Below are 18356 nucleotides of genomic sequence, written 5' to 3'. Positions count from 1 at the left end.
AAACTATGTTTTGATGAGATATTTAAATTAACATGAGTGAAGAATGGAACAGGGGAATTCAGGTTAAAGAAAAAATACTAGAAACTTCTAAAAATGTTAAATAATATTAAAATATATATTAAATTTAAACTATTTTAGCCAACTTTCCTCAAAAGACATAATATAAACACTTACTGAAATAATAGTAAGTCAGAGAATTTACCAGTGATTGTGTCATGACGACCTTTAGCATTTTCTTATAAGGGCAAATTTCAAATCTGAAACAACGTTTATGTAGGTATAATTTCCATACACACAATAAGAAAGAGGCGTGAGAGATAAAAAAATTATGTAGCAAATCTTTTGACCTATATAATCCATTTCGCAGACTACTAATCTCCAAAGTATTAGGAGGCATTAAGGGTAGTCTCTGGTTTACTGTTAAGTGTTCTATGTCTAGGCAATTTTGATAATTTTTTTATCTACTAAAATTAAATTATTTTAAAACATGACATTTTATATTGAGCATGGCAATACCAATATGTTTGCCAACAAACAAAGCTCGCATTGAGAATCCTGTAAAAATTAAAAACGCTGTATCATCATCAAATGGGAGAACTGACCAGTGAATGGAAGAGAATACACTGCTCACTGAGAAAACAGAATGGTAAAGATGCATAGATAAAAGAGAAACAAAAAGAATATTAAACACAGTTTTATAGTTCCTATCATTAGATGGTAGAATGCCAAGCTGTTCTGTGATACTGTCAATCTTGTCAGGGATGAAAAATGTTGGAGAAAAAAAAAAAGCCATTTAGATTTTATTGATTAAAATGAAGAGGATGCAGCCATATATTACATTTTCACAATAAGGTCTAGCTGTGGTCTAAGTACAGCTAATTCTACTAAGCCTATATTATATAGTTGGATCAAGGGACACTATTTCCTTAAAAAACTAGAATTTCTTTATTCCACAGTTATCTTACGTGATTTTGACATTTTATTCATCTATCTTCAGAAGACTGATTAAAAATTTTCTCTTAGGAACAGAGATACACTCTATCTCTAAAAGGAAACTGTATAATTATTTGTTAGCTACAGGAATAATTTCAGTGCTTTAGGAACAAAGGCTGCCTTCTGTGGAAAGTTGGCACACACTGTGATTTTTAGACCAATTCTTTTCGGGACTAAACGTTAACTTAATCTAATAATTTTAATCTAATAGTTTCATTTCACATGGGAAGAAAACCCACCAACCTGTCAAAACACTTCATTCTCAAATAGCTATGATAAAACCAAAATACTCATTAAGGTCAAACAGAAGTGAATATGATATACCTCCGTAAGCATTTATTTCACTTTATACAGTTTGATTTTCAGTGAAAATGAAATGTCTTCTTACCTAATGTTCTTTAGAAATACTTAACTATGTTCTGCAGTTTTCAGCAATATTCTTTCAATGTGAAACTTAATTATGAAACTATAATTTAATGCACTAAATTTCAATATGCCATTTCAGAGAAAAATATTTGCATTTCCAGGAGTTTAGCCAGAGTTATATACTTTAAAATTAAAAATGATAAAGACTTAATTTTATTCGAGAAAAATTCATTGCTTCTGAGTTGGTGCATCACAATATGGCACATTTTCTATAAGAAGGTCTTTCCTAGGGACCAATTCTGAAAGAAAAACAAGAAGAATATTTAACATCATTAAAATTAAATGCAAATACACTCATTTCCCCCTAAAATTTGTAACAGTAAATTATCTAGTTTTAAAATAAATCTTCCCAGTGATATTTTATTTCAGTTAACTTCTAAGGTAGTGTTCCTAATTTTAAATGGAGATAGTTAATAGGACTCTCATTTCAGATTATACAAAAACATACATGACCAACTTAACCATTTACCATCAATTTATTAAATATAACTAAATAACTGACTAGAATTCAGCTAAAGCACGCTGTCCGTAGCAGATTACAGATTAATGATAAGTAAAACCATCAACTGGGGACTTCCCTGGTGGCACAGTGGTTAAGAATCTGCCTGTCAATGCAGGGGACACGGGTTTGAGCCCTGGTCCAGGAAGATCCCACATGCCGCGGAGCAACTAAACCCGTGCACCGCAACTACTGAGCTTGTGCCCGCTCTAGAGCCCACGAGCCACAACTACTGTGCCCACACGCCTAGAGCCCGTGCTCTGCAACAAGAAAAGCCACCGCAGTGAGAAGCCTACGCACTGCAATGAAGAGTAGCCCCCCTTTTCCGCAACTAGAAAAAGCCTGAGCGCAGCAACAAAGACCCAACACAGCCAAAAATAAATAAATTAATTAATTAAAACCATCAACTGGAAAATTAGCTCATGCTACCAACTATATAAAAAGCAAGACCACTTTCCTAATTTAAAGATTTCAGTGACTTCCCTGGCGGTCCAGTGGTTAGGACTCTGCGCTTCCACTGCAGGGCACCTGGGTTCATCCCTGTTTGGGGAACTAAGATCCTGCATGCGATTTCAAATTTTACATAACAGTGGTTCTCAACTGGAGGTGTTCTGGGTGGTCACACCAACTGAAGAATGCTACTGGAATTTAGAGAGGAGCCAGGGATGTGTGGGATAGTCTGTGTAGTGCAGAACTATCTGCTCAAAATGACAATAGGGCCCCACTGAGAAACACTGTTCAACAACAAGAACAACAACAACAAATGCTGAGTCCTAGGGAAGACATCCTGCTGGAGTCAACTGAGGTAAAGCTCTTAAGATAGAAAGTTTTTAGAAGAGCTGAATCCAGGTGAACTGCCATGATCAAAAAATGCTCACACCAAATTCTATGAAATAACTTGCCTATATTCTTCAAAAAGAACAAGGTCGGGCTTCCCTGGTGGTGCAGTGGTTGAGAGTCCGCCTGCCGATGCAGGGGACATGGGTTCGTGCCCTGGTCCGGGAGGATCCCGCATGCCGCGGAGCAGCTGGGCCCGTGAGCCATGGCCGCTGAGGCTGCGAGTCTGGAGCCTGTGCTCCGCAACGGGAGAGGCCACAGCAGTGAGAGGCCCGCATACCGCAGAAACAAAAAAAAGAACAAGGTCATGAAAGACAAAGAAAGACTAAGGAACTGCTCCAGATTAAGGAAGACTAAAAACATATACATACTACTACATATAATGGCAGATGGCTCATAGGGACCTGCTGTGTAGCTCGGGGAGCTCTTCTCAATACTCTATAATGACATGTATGGGAGGGGAATGTAGAGAAGAGTGGATATATGTGTATGTGTGGCCAATTCACTTTTCTGTACAGTAGAAACTAACACAACATTGTAGATGAACTATACTTCAATAAAAAGAAAAAAAAAGAAGCCTGACTAATACAATGGCATATATAATCATCAATTCTAGAACTTGGAATTTCAGTTCCTTCTGATCTTAACCCAGTGTCTTTCCAAACTGAATATTGGCTAAGACGGGGCCACACTAATGAAAAACACTTTCTTCTTATCTAGAGGTGAGTTGTAAGAACCACTGTAATTGTGCTGTTCCATTCACATGCATGCTTATCCCACAGTTCACGCACAATATTTTTTTTTCAAAAGACACGGAGAATGTTGTTGTATAATGGAAGAAATAAATAGAACATTCTCAAGTAACTGATTTATTCATTTTAGGAGAGAGTATGTATAATGAAATGCATTTTTGCTCAGAAATGAAAAGGGTTCTCTCTGCTACTGTCAAACTTGTTTTTATAAACTCCTATTTTATATTTTATTTTGGTATATCAATCTTGAGTACTCTATTGTCAGGTCATCATTGGTAACCCCCTTCCCTATGACAGTACAGTGTGTACTCAATTTTGGAGTGTGGAAAATACATGTACTTATTTGGTTTTTGTTTTGTTTTGTTTTGCAGTACGCGGGCCTCTCACTGTTGAGGACTCTCCCGTTGCGGAGCACAGGCTCCGGACACGCAGGCTCAGCGGCCATGGCTCATGGGCCCAGCCACTCCGCGGCATGTGGGATCTTCCCGGACCGGGGCACGAACCCATGTCCCCTGCATCAGCAGGCAGACTCTCAGCCACTGAGCCACCAGGGAAGCCCTTGTTTTGTACCTGTAGTTTGGATATATAGTTGACATCTTCGTGCTTTGGTGTTTCAAAAATTTTAAGGCTGTAATGAGGAGTCACATTTACAATCATCAATATATTCTCTACAATGAATATGCTCCCTTAATTAAATCACGATGCTGGAAACACACACACACACACACACACACACACACACACACACACACACACGATGATTGAATGCGATCTGTGTGACCTTCAATTGGACCCTACACCAGAGATCCAATCCATTTTTTTTTTCTTCTGCTATAAAGGGCACTCTTAGGTCAAATGGAAAATTTGAATAACAGAACTGAATCAATGTTAATATACTGATTTTGATAATTATACTGTTGTCATATAAGAGAACGTCTTTACAAATTTAGGAAATACACAATGTAGTATTCTTAAGAAATATACACTGAAGTATTTCTCCAGATCTAAACCCAAGTGGGCTGTTATGATCTGAAAAATGCTCATTTGGGGGAAACAGTACATTATGCCTGTATTTAGCTTCAGAAAGTTCAAGAAAAAAATGAGGGAGAGATGATAAAGCAAATGTGGTAAAATGTTAGCATTTGTAGAATCTGGATAAAGGAAATTCACATATTCTTCAACTTTTCTTGCACCTTTTCTGTAAATCTGAATCATTAAAAAATGTTTTAGAGATATTACTAAATGAGTTCAAAAGGAAAACTGAAATTCTCACAAAAAAATAAGTGATCTGACTAAAGATAATGCTCTTATGAGCCACATGGTAAATCTGGCTTACTGAAATGAAAACCAGTTAAATAAGTATTATTTAACCATTTTTTATATCTCACTTGCTGTTACCAAATATTTGGAGGTTTCACCAGACAGCAAATTATAATTTAGGTTTTAACTTATTAACAATGGCAGTAAATTCTTTCATTTATCAAACATACATGTGCTTATTTTTTGCTAGACATTACATCACAAAATGAAGATACAGAAATAAATATATAATAGTCTCTTAAGTACAGCACAGTGACTTTAGTTAATAATACTGTACTGCATACTTGAAAGTTGCTAATAAAATCTTAGAAGTACTCATCCCCCCCAAAAAAAATTTTTGTAACTATATATGGGGACAGATTAACTAGACTTACTGTGGTGATCATTTCAAAGTATATATAAATACAGAGGACAGACAGCAGAAGCAAGAGCAACTACAATCCTGCAGCCTGTGGAACAAAAACCACATTCACAGAAAGATGAAAAGGCAGAGGGCTATGTACCAGATGAAGGAACAAGATAAAACCCCAGAAAAACAACTAAATGAAAGTGGAGATAGGAAACCTTCCAGAAAAGGAATTCAGAATAATGATAGTGAAGATGATCCAGGACCTCAGAAAAAGAATGAAGGCAAAGATCGAGAAGATACAAGAAATGTTTAACAAAGACGTAGAAGAATTAAAGAACAAACATGTAGAAGAATTAAAGAACAAGCAAACAGAGATGAACAATACAATAACTGAAATGAAAAATACACTGGAAGAAATCAACAGCAGAATAACTGAGGTAAAAGAACAGATGAGTGACCTGGAAGACAGAATGGTGGAATTCACTGCCACGGAACAGAATAAAGAAAAAAGAATGAAAAGAAATGAAGACAGCCTAAGAGACCTCTGGGACAACGTTAAACACAACAACATTCACATTATAGGGGTCCAAGAAGGAGAAAAGAGAGAGAAAGGACCTGAGAAAATATTTGAAGAGATTGTAGTCAAAAACTTCCCTAACATGGGAAAGGAAACAGCGACCCAAGTCCAGGAAGCACAGAGAGTCACAGGCAGCATAAACCCAAGGAGAAACAAACACGCCAAGACACATAGTAATCAAATTGACAAAAGTTAAAGACAAAGAAAAATTATCAAAAGCAACAAGGGAAAAATGACAAATAACATACAAGGGAACTCCCATAAGGTTAACAGTTGATTTCTCAGCAGAAACTCTACAAGCCAGAAGGGAGTGGCACGATATATTTAGTAATGAAAGGGAAGAACCTACAACCAAAACTACTCTACCCAGCAAGGATCTCATTCAGATTCGATGGAGAAATCAAAAGCTTTACAGACAAGCAAAAGCTAAGAGAATTCGGCACCACCAAGCCAGCTCTACAACAAATGCTAAAGGAACTACTCTAAGTGGGAAACACAAAAGAAGAAAAGGACTGACAAAAACAAACCCATAACAATTAAGAAAATAGTAATAGGAACATACATATTGATAATTACCTTAAATGTGAATGGATTAAATGCTCCAACCAAAAGACACAGGCTCGCTGAATGGATACAAAAATAAGACCCATATATATGCTGTCTACAAGAAACATACTTCACACCTAGGGACACATACAAACTGAAAGTGAGGGGATGGAAAAAGATATTCCATGCAAATGGAAATCAAAAGAAAGCTGAAGTAGCAATACTCATATCAGATAAAATAGACTTTAAAATAAAGAATGTTATAAGAGACAAGGAAGGACACTACATAGTGATCAAGAGAACAATCCAAGAAGATATAACCATTATAAATATATATGCACCCAACACAGGAGCACCTCAATACATAAGGCAACTGCTAACAGCTATAAAAGTGGAAACAGTAACACAGTAATAGTGGGGGATTTTAACACCTCAGTTACACCAATGGACAGATCATCCAAACAGAAAATTAGTAAGGAAACACAAGCTTTAAATGACACAACAGACCAGATAGATTTGATATTTATAGGACATTCCAACCAAAAACAGATTACACTTTCTTCTCAAGTGCACATGGAACATTCTCCAGGATAGATCACATCTTGGGTCACAAATCAAGCCTCAGTAAATTTAAGAAAATTGAAATCATACAGAGCATCTTTTCTGACCACAACACTATGAGATCAGAAATCAATTACAGGGAAAAAAATGTTAAAAACACAAACACATGGAGGCTAAACAATACGTTACTAAATAACCAAGAGATCACTGAAGAAATCAAAGAGGAAATCAAAAAATATCTAGAGACAAATGACAATGAAAACACAATGATTCAAAACTTATGGGATGCAGCAAAAGCAGTTCTAAGAGGGAAGTTTATAGCTATACAAGCCTACCTCAAGAAACAAGAAAAATCTCAAACAATCTAACCTTACACCTAAAGGAACTAGAGAAAGAAAACAAACAAAACCCACAGTTAGTAGAAGGAAAGAAATCATAAAGATCAGAGCAGAAATAAATGAAATAGAAACCAAAAAAAACAAAAGCAAAGATCATGAAACTAAAAACTGGTTCTGAGAAGATAAGCAAAATTGATAAACCATTAGCCAGACTCATCAAGAAAAAGAGGGAGAAGACTCAAATCAATAAAATTAGAAATGAAAAAGGAGAAGTAACAACAGACACCACAGAAATACAAAGCATCCTAAGAGACTACTACAAGCAACTCTATGCCAATAAAATGAACAACCTAGAAGAAATGGACAAATTCTTAGAAAGGTATAACCTTCCAAGACTGAACCAGGAAGAAATAGAAAATATAAACAGACCAATCACAAGTAATGAAATTGAAACTGTGATTAAAAATCTTCCAACAAACAAAAGTCCAGGACCACATGGCTTCACAGGTGAATTCTATCAAACATTTAGAGAAGAGCTAACATCCATCCTTCTCAAACTCCTCCAAAAAATTGCAGAGGAAGGAACACTCCCAAACTCATTCTATGAGGCTACCATCACTCTGATACCAAAACCAGACAAAGATACTACAAAAAAAAGAAAATTACCGACCAATATCACTGATGAATATAGACACAAAAATCCTCAACAAAATACTAGCAAACAGAATCCAACAACAAATTAAAAGGATCAAAATATATATATATATATATATATATAAAATCATTATGTTGTATACTTGAAACTAGTATAGTGTTATATGTCAACTATACCTCAATTAAAAAAACAAGTCTCCTCAGCTTCAAACAGTTCACAAGCTAGTGGAAAAGACAGATTAACCAAAAGTCCAACAAATAGTGGTTTAAGTAAGAGATTTAACTTTCTCACATATCAAGAAATATAGATTAAGGCAACCCTAGGCTACTGCAGGTCCTTAGTACCACCAAGGACCCAGGGTCTTCTTTTTTTTCCTGTTCTGCTCCTCTTCATGTATGGTTTCTGTCTTCACTGCTGCTGTCACATCACATCTGCATTCCCGGTAGGAAGAGGGGAAAAGGGCAAAAAAGAGAGTGCTAGCTCGGCCTCTGCCTTTTAACAGGAAAACAATAGTTTTACTGGAAGCAACATTCAGTAGACAGCTGCTTACACTGACCAGAAAGGTTTCACATGGTCTGAGATATCACATTTTTTCCTCCCCTGTCACACCGTACTCTGAACACAATTTTTCAGTTAGTGAGAAAGAAAGGATATTGAGAGGCAACAACCCATTCACCCTTTTAGCTACACAACATGAATATGCACCCTTCCTCCGATATATAGAATACTACATCCGTTTACTGCTTGACCCCTAAGATCTCATCCATGTTCAAATCAAGGATCTCTAGCTGATGTGCTAACCTTTCCATTAGGTCCAGCTGTGGCTCACATGGTAGATACCTACTGGACCATAGTAAAGAATAAACAGGATACAGCAATAAAAACCTGGAATGGAAAACACATGGCAGTTACTGCTCCACAGCAAATCCTAAACCCTAATTCTTCTGGACAGAGGAGCAAAAGCTCCTTGCTTTTGGCAGAGCAATAAACTCCAGTCAGCCAAATTGGCAACACCTAATCCTGTTTTCTGGGAGACCCAAAGACCCTCTATTGTCCACTGCCCTTCAAGGCTTCTGGTCTGTCCTCTGGGGGATCCAGATGGAGATATTACAAAAAATGCCCTTCTCTGAGGCTCTGAAGCTTTCATAATCCACTTCCTGTTGATATGAGTTAAGGGACCCAGGGATGGCCTTAAGAGTGAAAGAGAGCTAACCAAACTTGGGGTTTCTTGGCAATACAACTTATTCAAAAACTTTATAACTTCCAATCTATTTTTTTCCAGTCATTTCCATGTGCAAGTAGCCACAGGCAAACATGTTGACACAGTTACTAAGCATGAAGATTTTCATTCTCTGGTTATGGTCTCTATGCTGTCTCATCTCCTTAACTCTTAGCTTAATGGACACTTCTTAACACAATGAAAAACTATAGGCTCCAGTGAGTAAATGCATCATATATCTGATCTTTGTCTGGCAAATGAGAAAGCTTGGGGCACTGATCTTATATTAGAGCTAAAAGACCCCCTGCTTGTATTGGCTTTAGTTTTAGTGGATAGGAGCAACCGGCATTTTTAGGCCTGCAAGGCTCTAAATTATAGGACCCTCAATCAGATTCCAGGTTGTAGCAAGAAGTGTCCCTTCACAAAGTAGTACTTCTTTCCATCTTTGCTTTGAAGACTGACTAGCTTAACCTGCATTAATCCTCTTTTTCAATATTTTGCTGAAAGCAGGAAGCAATAACGAGCACACATTGACATTCTGATTATATCCCTTATTGCTGTAGCTGTACTCCCAAAAAACAGTTAAGTGGCACTAACCTTACGTTCACTACTACATAACAAGGGCCACCAGCTTAAGGCCTGTAATGGTCAGGTCCATGTTAACAACACTCCCCTCTATCCCTGTCTTCCATTCAACTAATTTCACATTTTAGGTTGTGTAATTTTCAGTATCTCACTTCTGGCAACAACTTCTGTTGTTCTTAGTTATAAGTAACAGAAGCTGACTCTGGCTAATGAGGCAGAAAAGGTATTCATTAACAGTTTATTAATCTAACTCAAGGAATTACTGTGAAGGCTTAAGAATCAGGCAGGTTTGAGTCTAAGCTTCCAGGAACAATGTCCAAAGACATACCATAGAACTGGCCTGATGACAAAAACTGCTGCTGCCTATGGAGCACTAGAAATAACTACCACTATTTCTACCCTCATGGAGCACAACATGCTATACTTTGGATGTTGCCAGAAACTCAACTTTACTACATCTGTTCCTGCTACCACACCAATGACACTTCTGGATCAGTAACTTGACTCCGCAACCACTGATGCTAACTCCTGCCAGCAAAATGAGTTCTGTGCCAAGCCTCTTTTCTCAAACTCACTTCTGAATACAGTACAGGTAGTGTGCTGCAGCTATGTTAAATACATGTGCCTGAGGTGCAAAGGAAACTGAGGAAATGAATATTCTAGATCCTTTCCTGGGAATTTAGAACTCATAGAGATGGAAATTCCTGAAGTAAGACAAGGACATTCAAAAAGTGGTAAATAACCAGAAAAACTGTCAGATATTCATTACTCTATCCCTTCACACAATTTATCTTATTATGCAATCTTTGAAATCAAAAGGCATCCTACAATTGAATTTTTCTATATTCATTAATTGCTAATACTTTAATTAGGCCAAACATATTACAAGTATATTTACATGCAGTATACTATTTTTCACTGTGATTATTTTATTGATTATAAAATTCCTAACCTTGCTCTCTATATTAGATATCAAAGTACCAAAACAACATTAGTTTAGGAAGTTGTCAGATCTCAACAAGGAACCACACTAAGATCGTGATTTATTTCCTGTATTTTAGGCCCCTGAAAAAGCTTCTCTCTTATGGTCATATTAAATGTATCATTTAAAAATTAATTTCTTAAAATAAACATGTTTTAACTCAATTATGGCCCCAAATCAAAATTTAGGTCAAGATTGAAAAAAATAAAAAATAGAAGAGGAAGGTACACGTCCAAACTCATTTTATGAGTCCAGCATTAGCCTAATACTAAAACCAAACAAGCACACTATTAAGAAAATTACAGGCCAATGTCCCAGTTGAACATAGATGCAAAAACCCTCAACAAAATGGTAGCAAACTGAATTCAACAATACATTAAAAGGATCATATACCATGATCAAGTGGCATTTATTCCAGATGCAAGGATTTTTCAATATCAGCAAATAAACGTGATACACCACATCAATAAAATGAAGGATAAAAATCATATGATCATGTAATAAATGCCAAAAAAGCACTTGACAAAATTCAATATCTGTTTATGACAAAAACCTCTCAACAAAGTGAGTACAGAGGGAATATACCTCAACATAATGAAGACCATATATGAGAAGCCTACAGCTAACATCATACTCACTGGTGAAAACCTGAAAGCTTTCCCTCTAAGATCAGGAACAAGACAAGGATGCCTACCCACTACTTTCATTCAACACAGTTTTGCAAGTCCTAGCCAGAGCAACCAGGCAAGAAAAAGAAATACAGGCATCCAAATTGGAAAGTAGTAAAACTGTCACTGTTTGAACATGACATGACATTATATAAAGAAAATCCTAAAGAATCCACCAAGAAACTGTTAGAACTAATAAACAAATTCAGTAAAGTTGTAGGATACAAAAGCAATACAAAAAAATCTGTTGCATTTCTATACACTAATAATGAATGGAATAAACATCAGAAAGAGCAATTAAGAAAAAACCCTATTAACAATTGCATACAAATGAATAAAATATCTAGGAATATATTTAACCAAGGAGGGAGAGACTGGTACCCTGAAAACTATGACACTGATGAAAGAAACTGAAAACACAAATAAATGGAAAGATATTGTGTCCTCACGGATTGGAAGAATTAACATTATCATTAAAATGTCCATACTACCAAAGCCAATCTACACATTCAACGCAATTGTTTTTTTTGCGGTACGTGGGCCTCTCACTGTTGTGGCCTCTCCCATTGCGGAGCACAGGCTCCGGACGTGCAGGCTCAGCAGCCATGGCTCACGGGCCCAGACGCTCCACGGCATGTGGGATCTTCCCGGACCGGGTCACAAATCCGTGTCCCCTGCATCAGCAGGCAGACTCTCAACCACTGCGCCACCAGGGAAGCCCTCAATGCAATTCTTATCAACATTTCAATGGCATTTTTCACAGAAACAGAACAAACAATCCTAAAATTTGTAACATGAAAGACCCTGAAGAGCCAAAACAATCTTGAAAAAGTACAAGGCTGACAACATCACACTTCCTCATTTCAAACTATACTACAAATCTATAACAATCAAAACAGTATGGTATTGGCATAAAAGAAAAACAGCACACAACAACCACCAAAACTGGAACACATAGACACAGAGAAAAGATTTGTGGTTGTCAAAGGTAGGATCAGGGTGTGTGTGTGAAATGGGTGAGGCTGGTCAAAAAGTACAAACTTCCAGTTATAAGAGAGATAAGCTCTGGTGATGCAATGTACAGCATGGTAACTATAGTTAAAAATACTGTATTGTACACTACAAAGCTACAGTAAACCAAACAGTGTGGTATTGGCACAAAAACAAACATGGATCAATGGAACAGAATAGAGAGCCCAGAAATAAATCCATATACCTATGGTCAAATCTTTGACAAAAGAAGCAAGAATATATCATGGAAAACAGTCTCTTCAGCAAGTGGTGCTGGGAAAGTTGGACAGGTGCATGTAAAACAATGAGGTTAGAACACACCCTCACACCACACACAAAAAACAAACTTCAAATGCCTTAAAGACTTAGACATAAGACATGACACCATAAAACTCCTAGAAGAGAACAGAGGCAAAGCATTCTCTGACATAGATCATATCAATGTTTTCTTAGGTCAGTCTCCTAAGGCAATAGAAATAAAAGCAAAAGTAAACAAATGGGACCTAATCAAAGTTACAAGCTTTTGTACAGCAAAGGAAACCATAAACAAAATGAAAAGACAACCTATAGACTGGGAGAAAATATCTGCAAATGATATGACTGACAAGGGCTTAATTTCCAAAATATACCAACAGTTCACAAAACTCAACAATTAAAAAAACCCAATTGAAAAACGGGCAAAAGACCTAAATAGACATTTCTCCAAAGAAGACATACAGATGACCAATAGGCACATGAAAACCTGCTCAACATCACTAATCATTAGAGAAATGCAAATCAAAACTACAGTGAGGTACCACCTCACACCAGTCAGAAGGGCCATCAGAAAAAAATTTACAAATAACAAATGCTGGAGAGGGTGTGGAAAAAAGCGAACCCTCCTACTTGTTGGTAGGAATGTAAATTGGTGCAGCCACTACAGAAAACAGTATGAAGGTGCCTCAAAAAACTAAAAATAGACTGGGTCATTCGCCTGCGAGTCGCAGAGGCACCTGCTGCAGTTGCCGCATCTCTGAGCCTGGCTGACAGCAAGCCCAAGCCCCCCAAGCCTGCCAACAAGACGCCCCCCAAGTCCCCAGGGGACCCCACGAAGGACAAGGCAGCCAAGAGGCTGTCACTAGAGTCGGAGGACGCCAGTGAAGGGGCAGCCACCACGGCCCGGAGCCCAGCGCCCTGGAGGAGGTTTACGGTGCACTGGTACACCAGGGCCACCTGTAAGGAGATGCATGGCAAGAACTGGTCCAAACTATGCAGGGACGGCCAGGTGATCGATGGCAGGAACATAACCGTCACCGACGTGGACATCGTCTTCAGCAAGATCAAGGGCAAGTCCTGCAGGACCATCACATTTGAGCAGTTCAAGGAAGCTCTGGAGGAGCTGGCCAAGAAGAGATTCAAAGACAAGAGCCGTGAGGAGGCCACCCAAGAGGTGCACAGGCTCAGTGAGGGCAAGGCCCCCATCATTTCGGGGGTGACGAAAGCCATCTCCTCGCTCACCGTGTCGCGGCTCACAGACACCACCAAGTTCACGGGCTCCCACAAGGAGTGCTTCGACCCGTCCAGAAGGGGCAAGGGCAGGGCGGGCCGCATGGACCTGGTGGATGAGTCGGGCTACGTGCCGGGCTACAAGCACGCGGGCACCTATGACCAGAAGGTGCAGGGAGACAAGTAGCCGGTGGGGCCTTCTCCTGTCGCCCGGTCCCCCCCCCCCACCGCCTCACACTTCGTCATATTCCTGTGCTTGCAGGCAGAACTCTGACCCAGGGCTGGACGGCCACGGAGGCACCAGGCCTCCCTCCCCCATGGACCTGCACTCCCCTCGACCCCAGCTTTGGCCCCGACTCACCTTTCCTAACGCAACTGCCTCGTCCCTGCCAGGAAGTGGGCAGATGACCCTTTCCAAAGTGTCTCCCAGGGCCAGACCACACCGGCCACTGGTTTGCAGCAAAGGGGGTGTTTTAAAGGAGCTGGTGGGCAGACGCTGTCTGGGGGTGCTGACCCGCAAGCGCCAAGGCACCAACCAGCAGCACCGATAAAGCAGACGGAGCCCTGGACAGGGCGCCGCAGTACCCAGAGAGCACCACGCAGGTATGGGAGGCAGGGCACACCGTGCACGCTTGCACACCAATGCACACATACACGCACGCACATTCACCCATGCACGCACCTACACACACACGCACTAAGCACCCACAACACACGCACACACGTAGCTACACACGCACCCACGCACGCACACGCATGCACGCACACGCGCTCAGGCACACAAACCGAGGACCAGGTCTGCGCTGATGGCGGGCGCCGAGTTGAGGGCTGCAGTGCAAAGGAAGACGCCTCCTCTGTCGATCAAAGTGACTCGAAGTGTGATGTCACAAGATTTCAAAATGGAAACTAAGGGCAATTCATTTCGCTTCTTTGAGAAGAAATAGGAAACAGTGATGCATGTTTATTCTCAGAATGGCTCAGGGAAGACTCAGAATATTCCGTCTCTGTGACTCCCTCCCAGCAGCCCCTGTCTCCCGGCCCTGAGCGGGGAAGACCCCCAGGGGCCGGGCCCTGGACTAGAGGCTGCGGGTTGCCCGCCGGCTCTCTCCTTGCTCCTCCAGCCACTGTGGTTCCTCTGGCCTCTCTGGAACCTCCGTGAGCAGCCTTCCCCGTCCTCCCTGCCCTGGAGTGCAGAAACCGCAGGGCAGGTCCAGGCCAGGGGAGGGCCAGAGGCCGGCAGCATCTGCGGGGTTTGGTTTCTCTGAGAGGCCAGAGGTGGGGCCTCCTGCTGTCACAGTAGGCCCTTGGTAATGTGTCCCTTTGCATGGACATGGCCACAGCCTAGCAGGTAATGCTCTGGGCCCTGTGGTCCTGGTTTTGGTCCTGGGGGAAGCCCATGGCAGCCCCTGGGGAATGCTTCCCAGGAATCCAACTGCCCTGACGCTATCTGTCCTGTGTCCAGGGCAACAGGCCAGTTAGGGGCACCCCTCCATGGGCACACGTCCTGGCCCACGGCACAGGTGGCCGTGAGTGCCACAGCACTGCCATGGTAGGCACGTTGGTCACAGCTGGACCTGGGAGACCCCGCCCACCCACACAGAGGGGCTCAGGCCAGCGCTCCCAGCCAACACGGCCACTCGCACGGGGCTCCCCCTGGGATGGCAGTGGCCTCTGCAGGCAGCTTCGTCCTGAGGCCCTGGCACCTCACCGCACTGTCACCCAGGAAGTGATGGAGCACAGGTCAGGGGTCACTGCGAGGATGTGAATCGCTGCCGTCTAGAAAGTTTCTAAAACTTGGGGATCCGAACCTGCCCGGCCAGGCCCCCAATCCACCACCAGGAAACTGAGGCCCGAGGGCTGGGGGAAAGCAGGCAGGACACCGACCCCCACCCTAGGCTCCTCTCCTCCCTCCAGAGGCAAGAGTCACCTGGGGAATTGCGTCTGCAGAGAACTCTGAACGTGCAGAGAACTCTGAACGTGCAGAGTGTTTCTAAGCACTAAGTTCATCACAGATGGGAAAGCCCGTGTTCCAGGGCCAGCCGGTTCCTCTCTGTGGACTCGGGACAGGACTCCTCCCCAGACCCATGCTCTACCCAGTCGCTGTGGGTCTCTGCCTGCCTGACAGCCCGGCACCCCCCCAAGCCGTCCCGCAGCAGGACCCTGGAGTCCAGCCCTCCCAGCTGGTCAGGGGCTGGCCTGCCCGGGAGCACACGGGAGGTGGTCTGAGCAGAAGAAACCACGCCAGTGGCATCCTGGGACGCTTCCTCACGCTGCCCCCCACCCCGGGGCCGGCCTGCGGGGCCGACACCACCCGCTGCAGGAAACCATCTTCCCGATGGTTACAGCAGCACCTCCTCCTTGGGTTAAGGAAAGTCAACTGCACACAGCTGCCCCCGTGGCCATCCCTGCCTCAGGCCCGCACTTGCGGGCTCCCAAACTGCTGAGGCCGAGGTGTCCGGGTGGGTCTCAGGTGTCCCCAGCCCGCCTGAGGCTTCTTTCCCAAAGTGTAGCTCTGGAAGCACATCTCCCGCTCAGGGCAGGAGGAAGCGGTGGCCCCCTCCCCGTCGGCTCTATCACGGCATCTGTGTGTAGCCCCAACACAGCACGTCGCTCGGGCTCCAAGCTCTGCACAGACACACGTGCCTCCCTCAGGCTCTGGACGCTGTGGACACACAGGCAAGTGTGCATCTTTGCTACATGTTCTATGCAATACCCATTCGCTTCTACTAACTGTGGTTAACTAGGAACTACATGTCTCTCTGTGAACAAAGGAAACTGCACAGCAAGCCCACCAGAAAGCAGGGACCCGTGGTCAGGGCGAACCATGCTGACTGCGCCGAGTGCCGGGACAGCAGAGCGAGCATTTGAGAACACTGATCGCACTACGGTACTTATTTATTTCTACTTAATGCTCTAGGATAAGCAACTAGACGGTGGTCAGTTCACCAAAATTGAAGTTCAAATTACGTAAGTTTAAAATATTATAGGAAGAGATCTGTATTTATACTGGAGTATTTTTTTTTAAGAAGATGTTGGGTAGGAGTTTATTAATTAATTAATTTTTGCTGTGTTGGGTCTTCGTTTCTGTGCGAGGGCTTTCTCTAGTTGTGGCAAGCAGGGGGCACTCTTCATCGCGGTGCACAGGCCTCTCACTATCACGGCCTCTCGTTGCGGAGCACAAGCTCCAGACACGAGGCTCAGTAGTTGTGGCTCACGGGCCTAGTTGCTCCGCGGCATGTGGGATCCTCCCAGACCAGGGCTCAAACCCGTGTCCCCTGCATTAGCAGGCAGATTCTCAACCACTGTGCCACCAGGGAAGCCCCCCATACTGGAGTATTTTTACACCTTGAATATCCTCAGTCTTAAGGTTTGAGGCCGATGAAAATTACAGTCAGGAAGAGGCACGCAGAGCTCCAGCGGCATCGCCTCCTGTCTAAGCTGCTCTATGTCCACGCCCCAGTGGCTAAGAGCTCAGGGCAGGCCGTGGCGTCCCTCTGAAGCACCAAGTGGACAGAGGCTCACACACCCGAAGCCTGGGCCTGCTCAGCCACCGGCTATCATGAATCAAGTTTTAACAGCACACAGCCCCACCATGCACCGCGCAACGCCTGTGGCTGCTTCTGTGGCTACGCCGGCGGCAGGGAGAAGATAAGTCACAGGTGCCATGGCCCACGAAACCTACAGCAGTCACTGCCTGGACCTTTAGGGGAGGCTGCTGGTGCTGCCTCCACCCCTGAGGACCCAGCAGGCTCCTTCCTCTGGGAGTGTTCCCACATAAGCTGGCACACCCCGTCCCACAGTGCACGCAGGTGGGGACACCGTAGTCCCCTGTCCGTACGATCAGGTTGACAATTCAGCTGTACTGTGAAGTCACCACGAGGCTAGAATGTCCTTAGAATGCTGACCCTGAGTAGCTTCCCTCCAATGACTGACTACTGAGGGCTCTGTGAAGTCCCGTGGCTTGGGCGTGTGGAGAGTGTGGCTGGTGGTCGCCCGGCACTTTGGGATGCTTTGGTTAACTCTCTCTCTTCCCCAAACCAAGCCAAACAACAAAGGAAACGCACGTAACTCAAATTTGAAAGGGAGCATATGCTACTAGTTTGAACTAAGTTTTTTTCAGGAAAGGGAAATAAATGTATATATAGATGGGGGGGAGCTAAAAATAGAGTTTCCATATGACCCAGCAATCCTACTCCTAGGCATATATTTGGAACTATAATATGAAAAGATTCATGCACCCCTATGTTTATAGCAACACTATTCACAATAACCAAGACACAGAAGCAACCTAAATGTTCATCAACAGATGAATGCATAAAGAAGATGTGGTATAAATACACAGTGGAATACTACTCAAACACAAAAAATAATAAAATAATGCCACTTGCAGCAACATAGATGGATCTAAAGATTATCATACTAAGTGAAGTAAGTCAGAAAGAGAAAGACAAATACCATATGATATCACTTACATGTGGAATCTAAAATATGACATAAATAAACTTATCTAGAAACAGAAACAGACTCACGGACATAGCGAACAGACTTGTGGT

The 18356-nt window shown here is 42.5% G+C and overlaps 1 protein-coding gene and 1 pseudogene across 1 annotated transcript in view; one reads left to right on the top strand and one right to left on the bottom strand.

The window, feature by feature from the left end:
* Window positions 1-1530: 1530 nt before the first annotated feature.
* Window positions 1531-18356, bottom strand: part of LYRM7 (LYR motif containing 7) — a 41851-nt gene continuing 25025 nt past the window's right edge. Inside the window, exon 5 of the mRNA XM_029219195.1 lies at window positions 1531-1658. Within this exon, the coding sequence (XP_029075028.1) occupies window positions 1588-1658 (71 nt within the window). The 3' untranslated portion in view covers window positions 1531-1587. The remainder of the gene's footprint in view (window positions 1659-18356) is intronic.
* On the top strand, window positions 10352-13997 carry LOC114891668 (annotated as a pseudogene).

The sequence above is a fragment of the Monodon monoceros genome, unplaced genomic scaffold (assembly GCF_005190385.1).
Source record: "Monodon monoceros isolate NGI ecotype Baffin Bay Population unplaced genomic scaffold, NGI_Narwhal_1 Super_Scaffold_12, whole genome shotgun sequence".
Lineage (NCBI taxonomy): Eukaryota > Metazoa > Chordata > Mammalia > Artiodactyla > Monodontidae > Monodon > Monodon monoceros.
The sequence above is the reverse complement of the archived record's forward strand: the minus strand, read 5'-3'. Positions and strand labels throughout refer to the sequence as shown.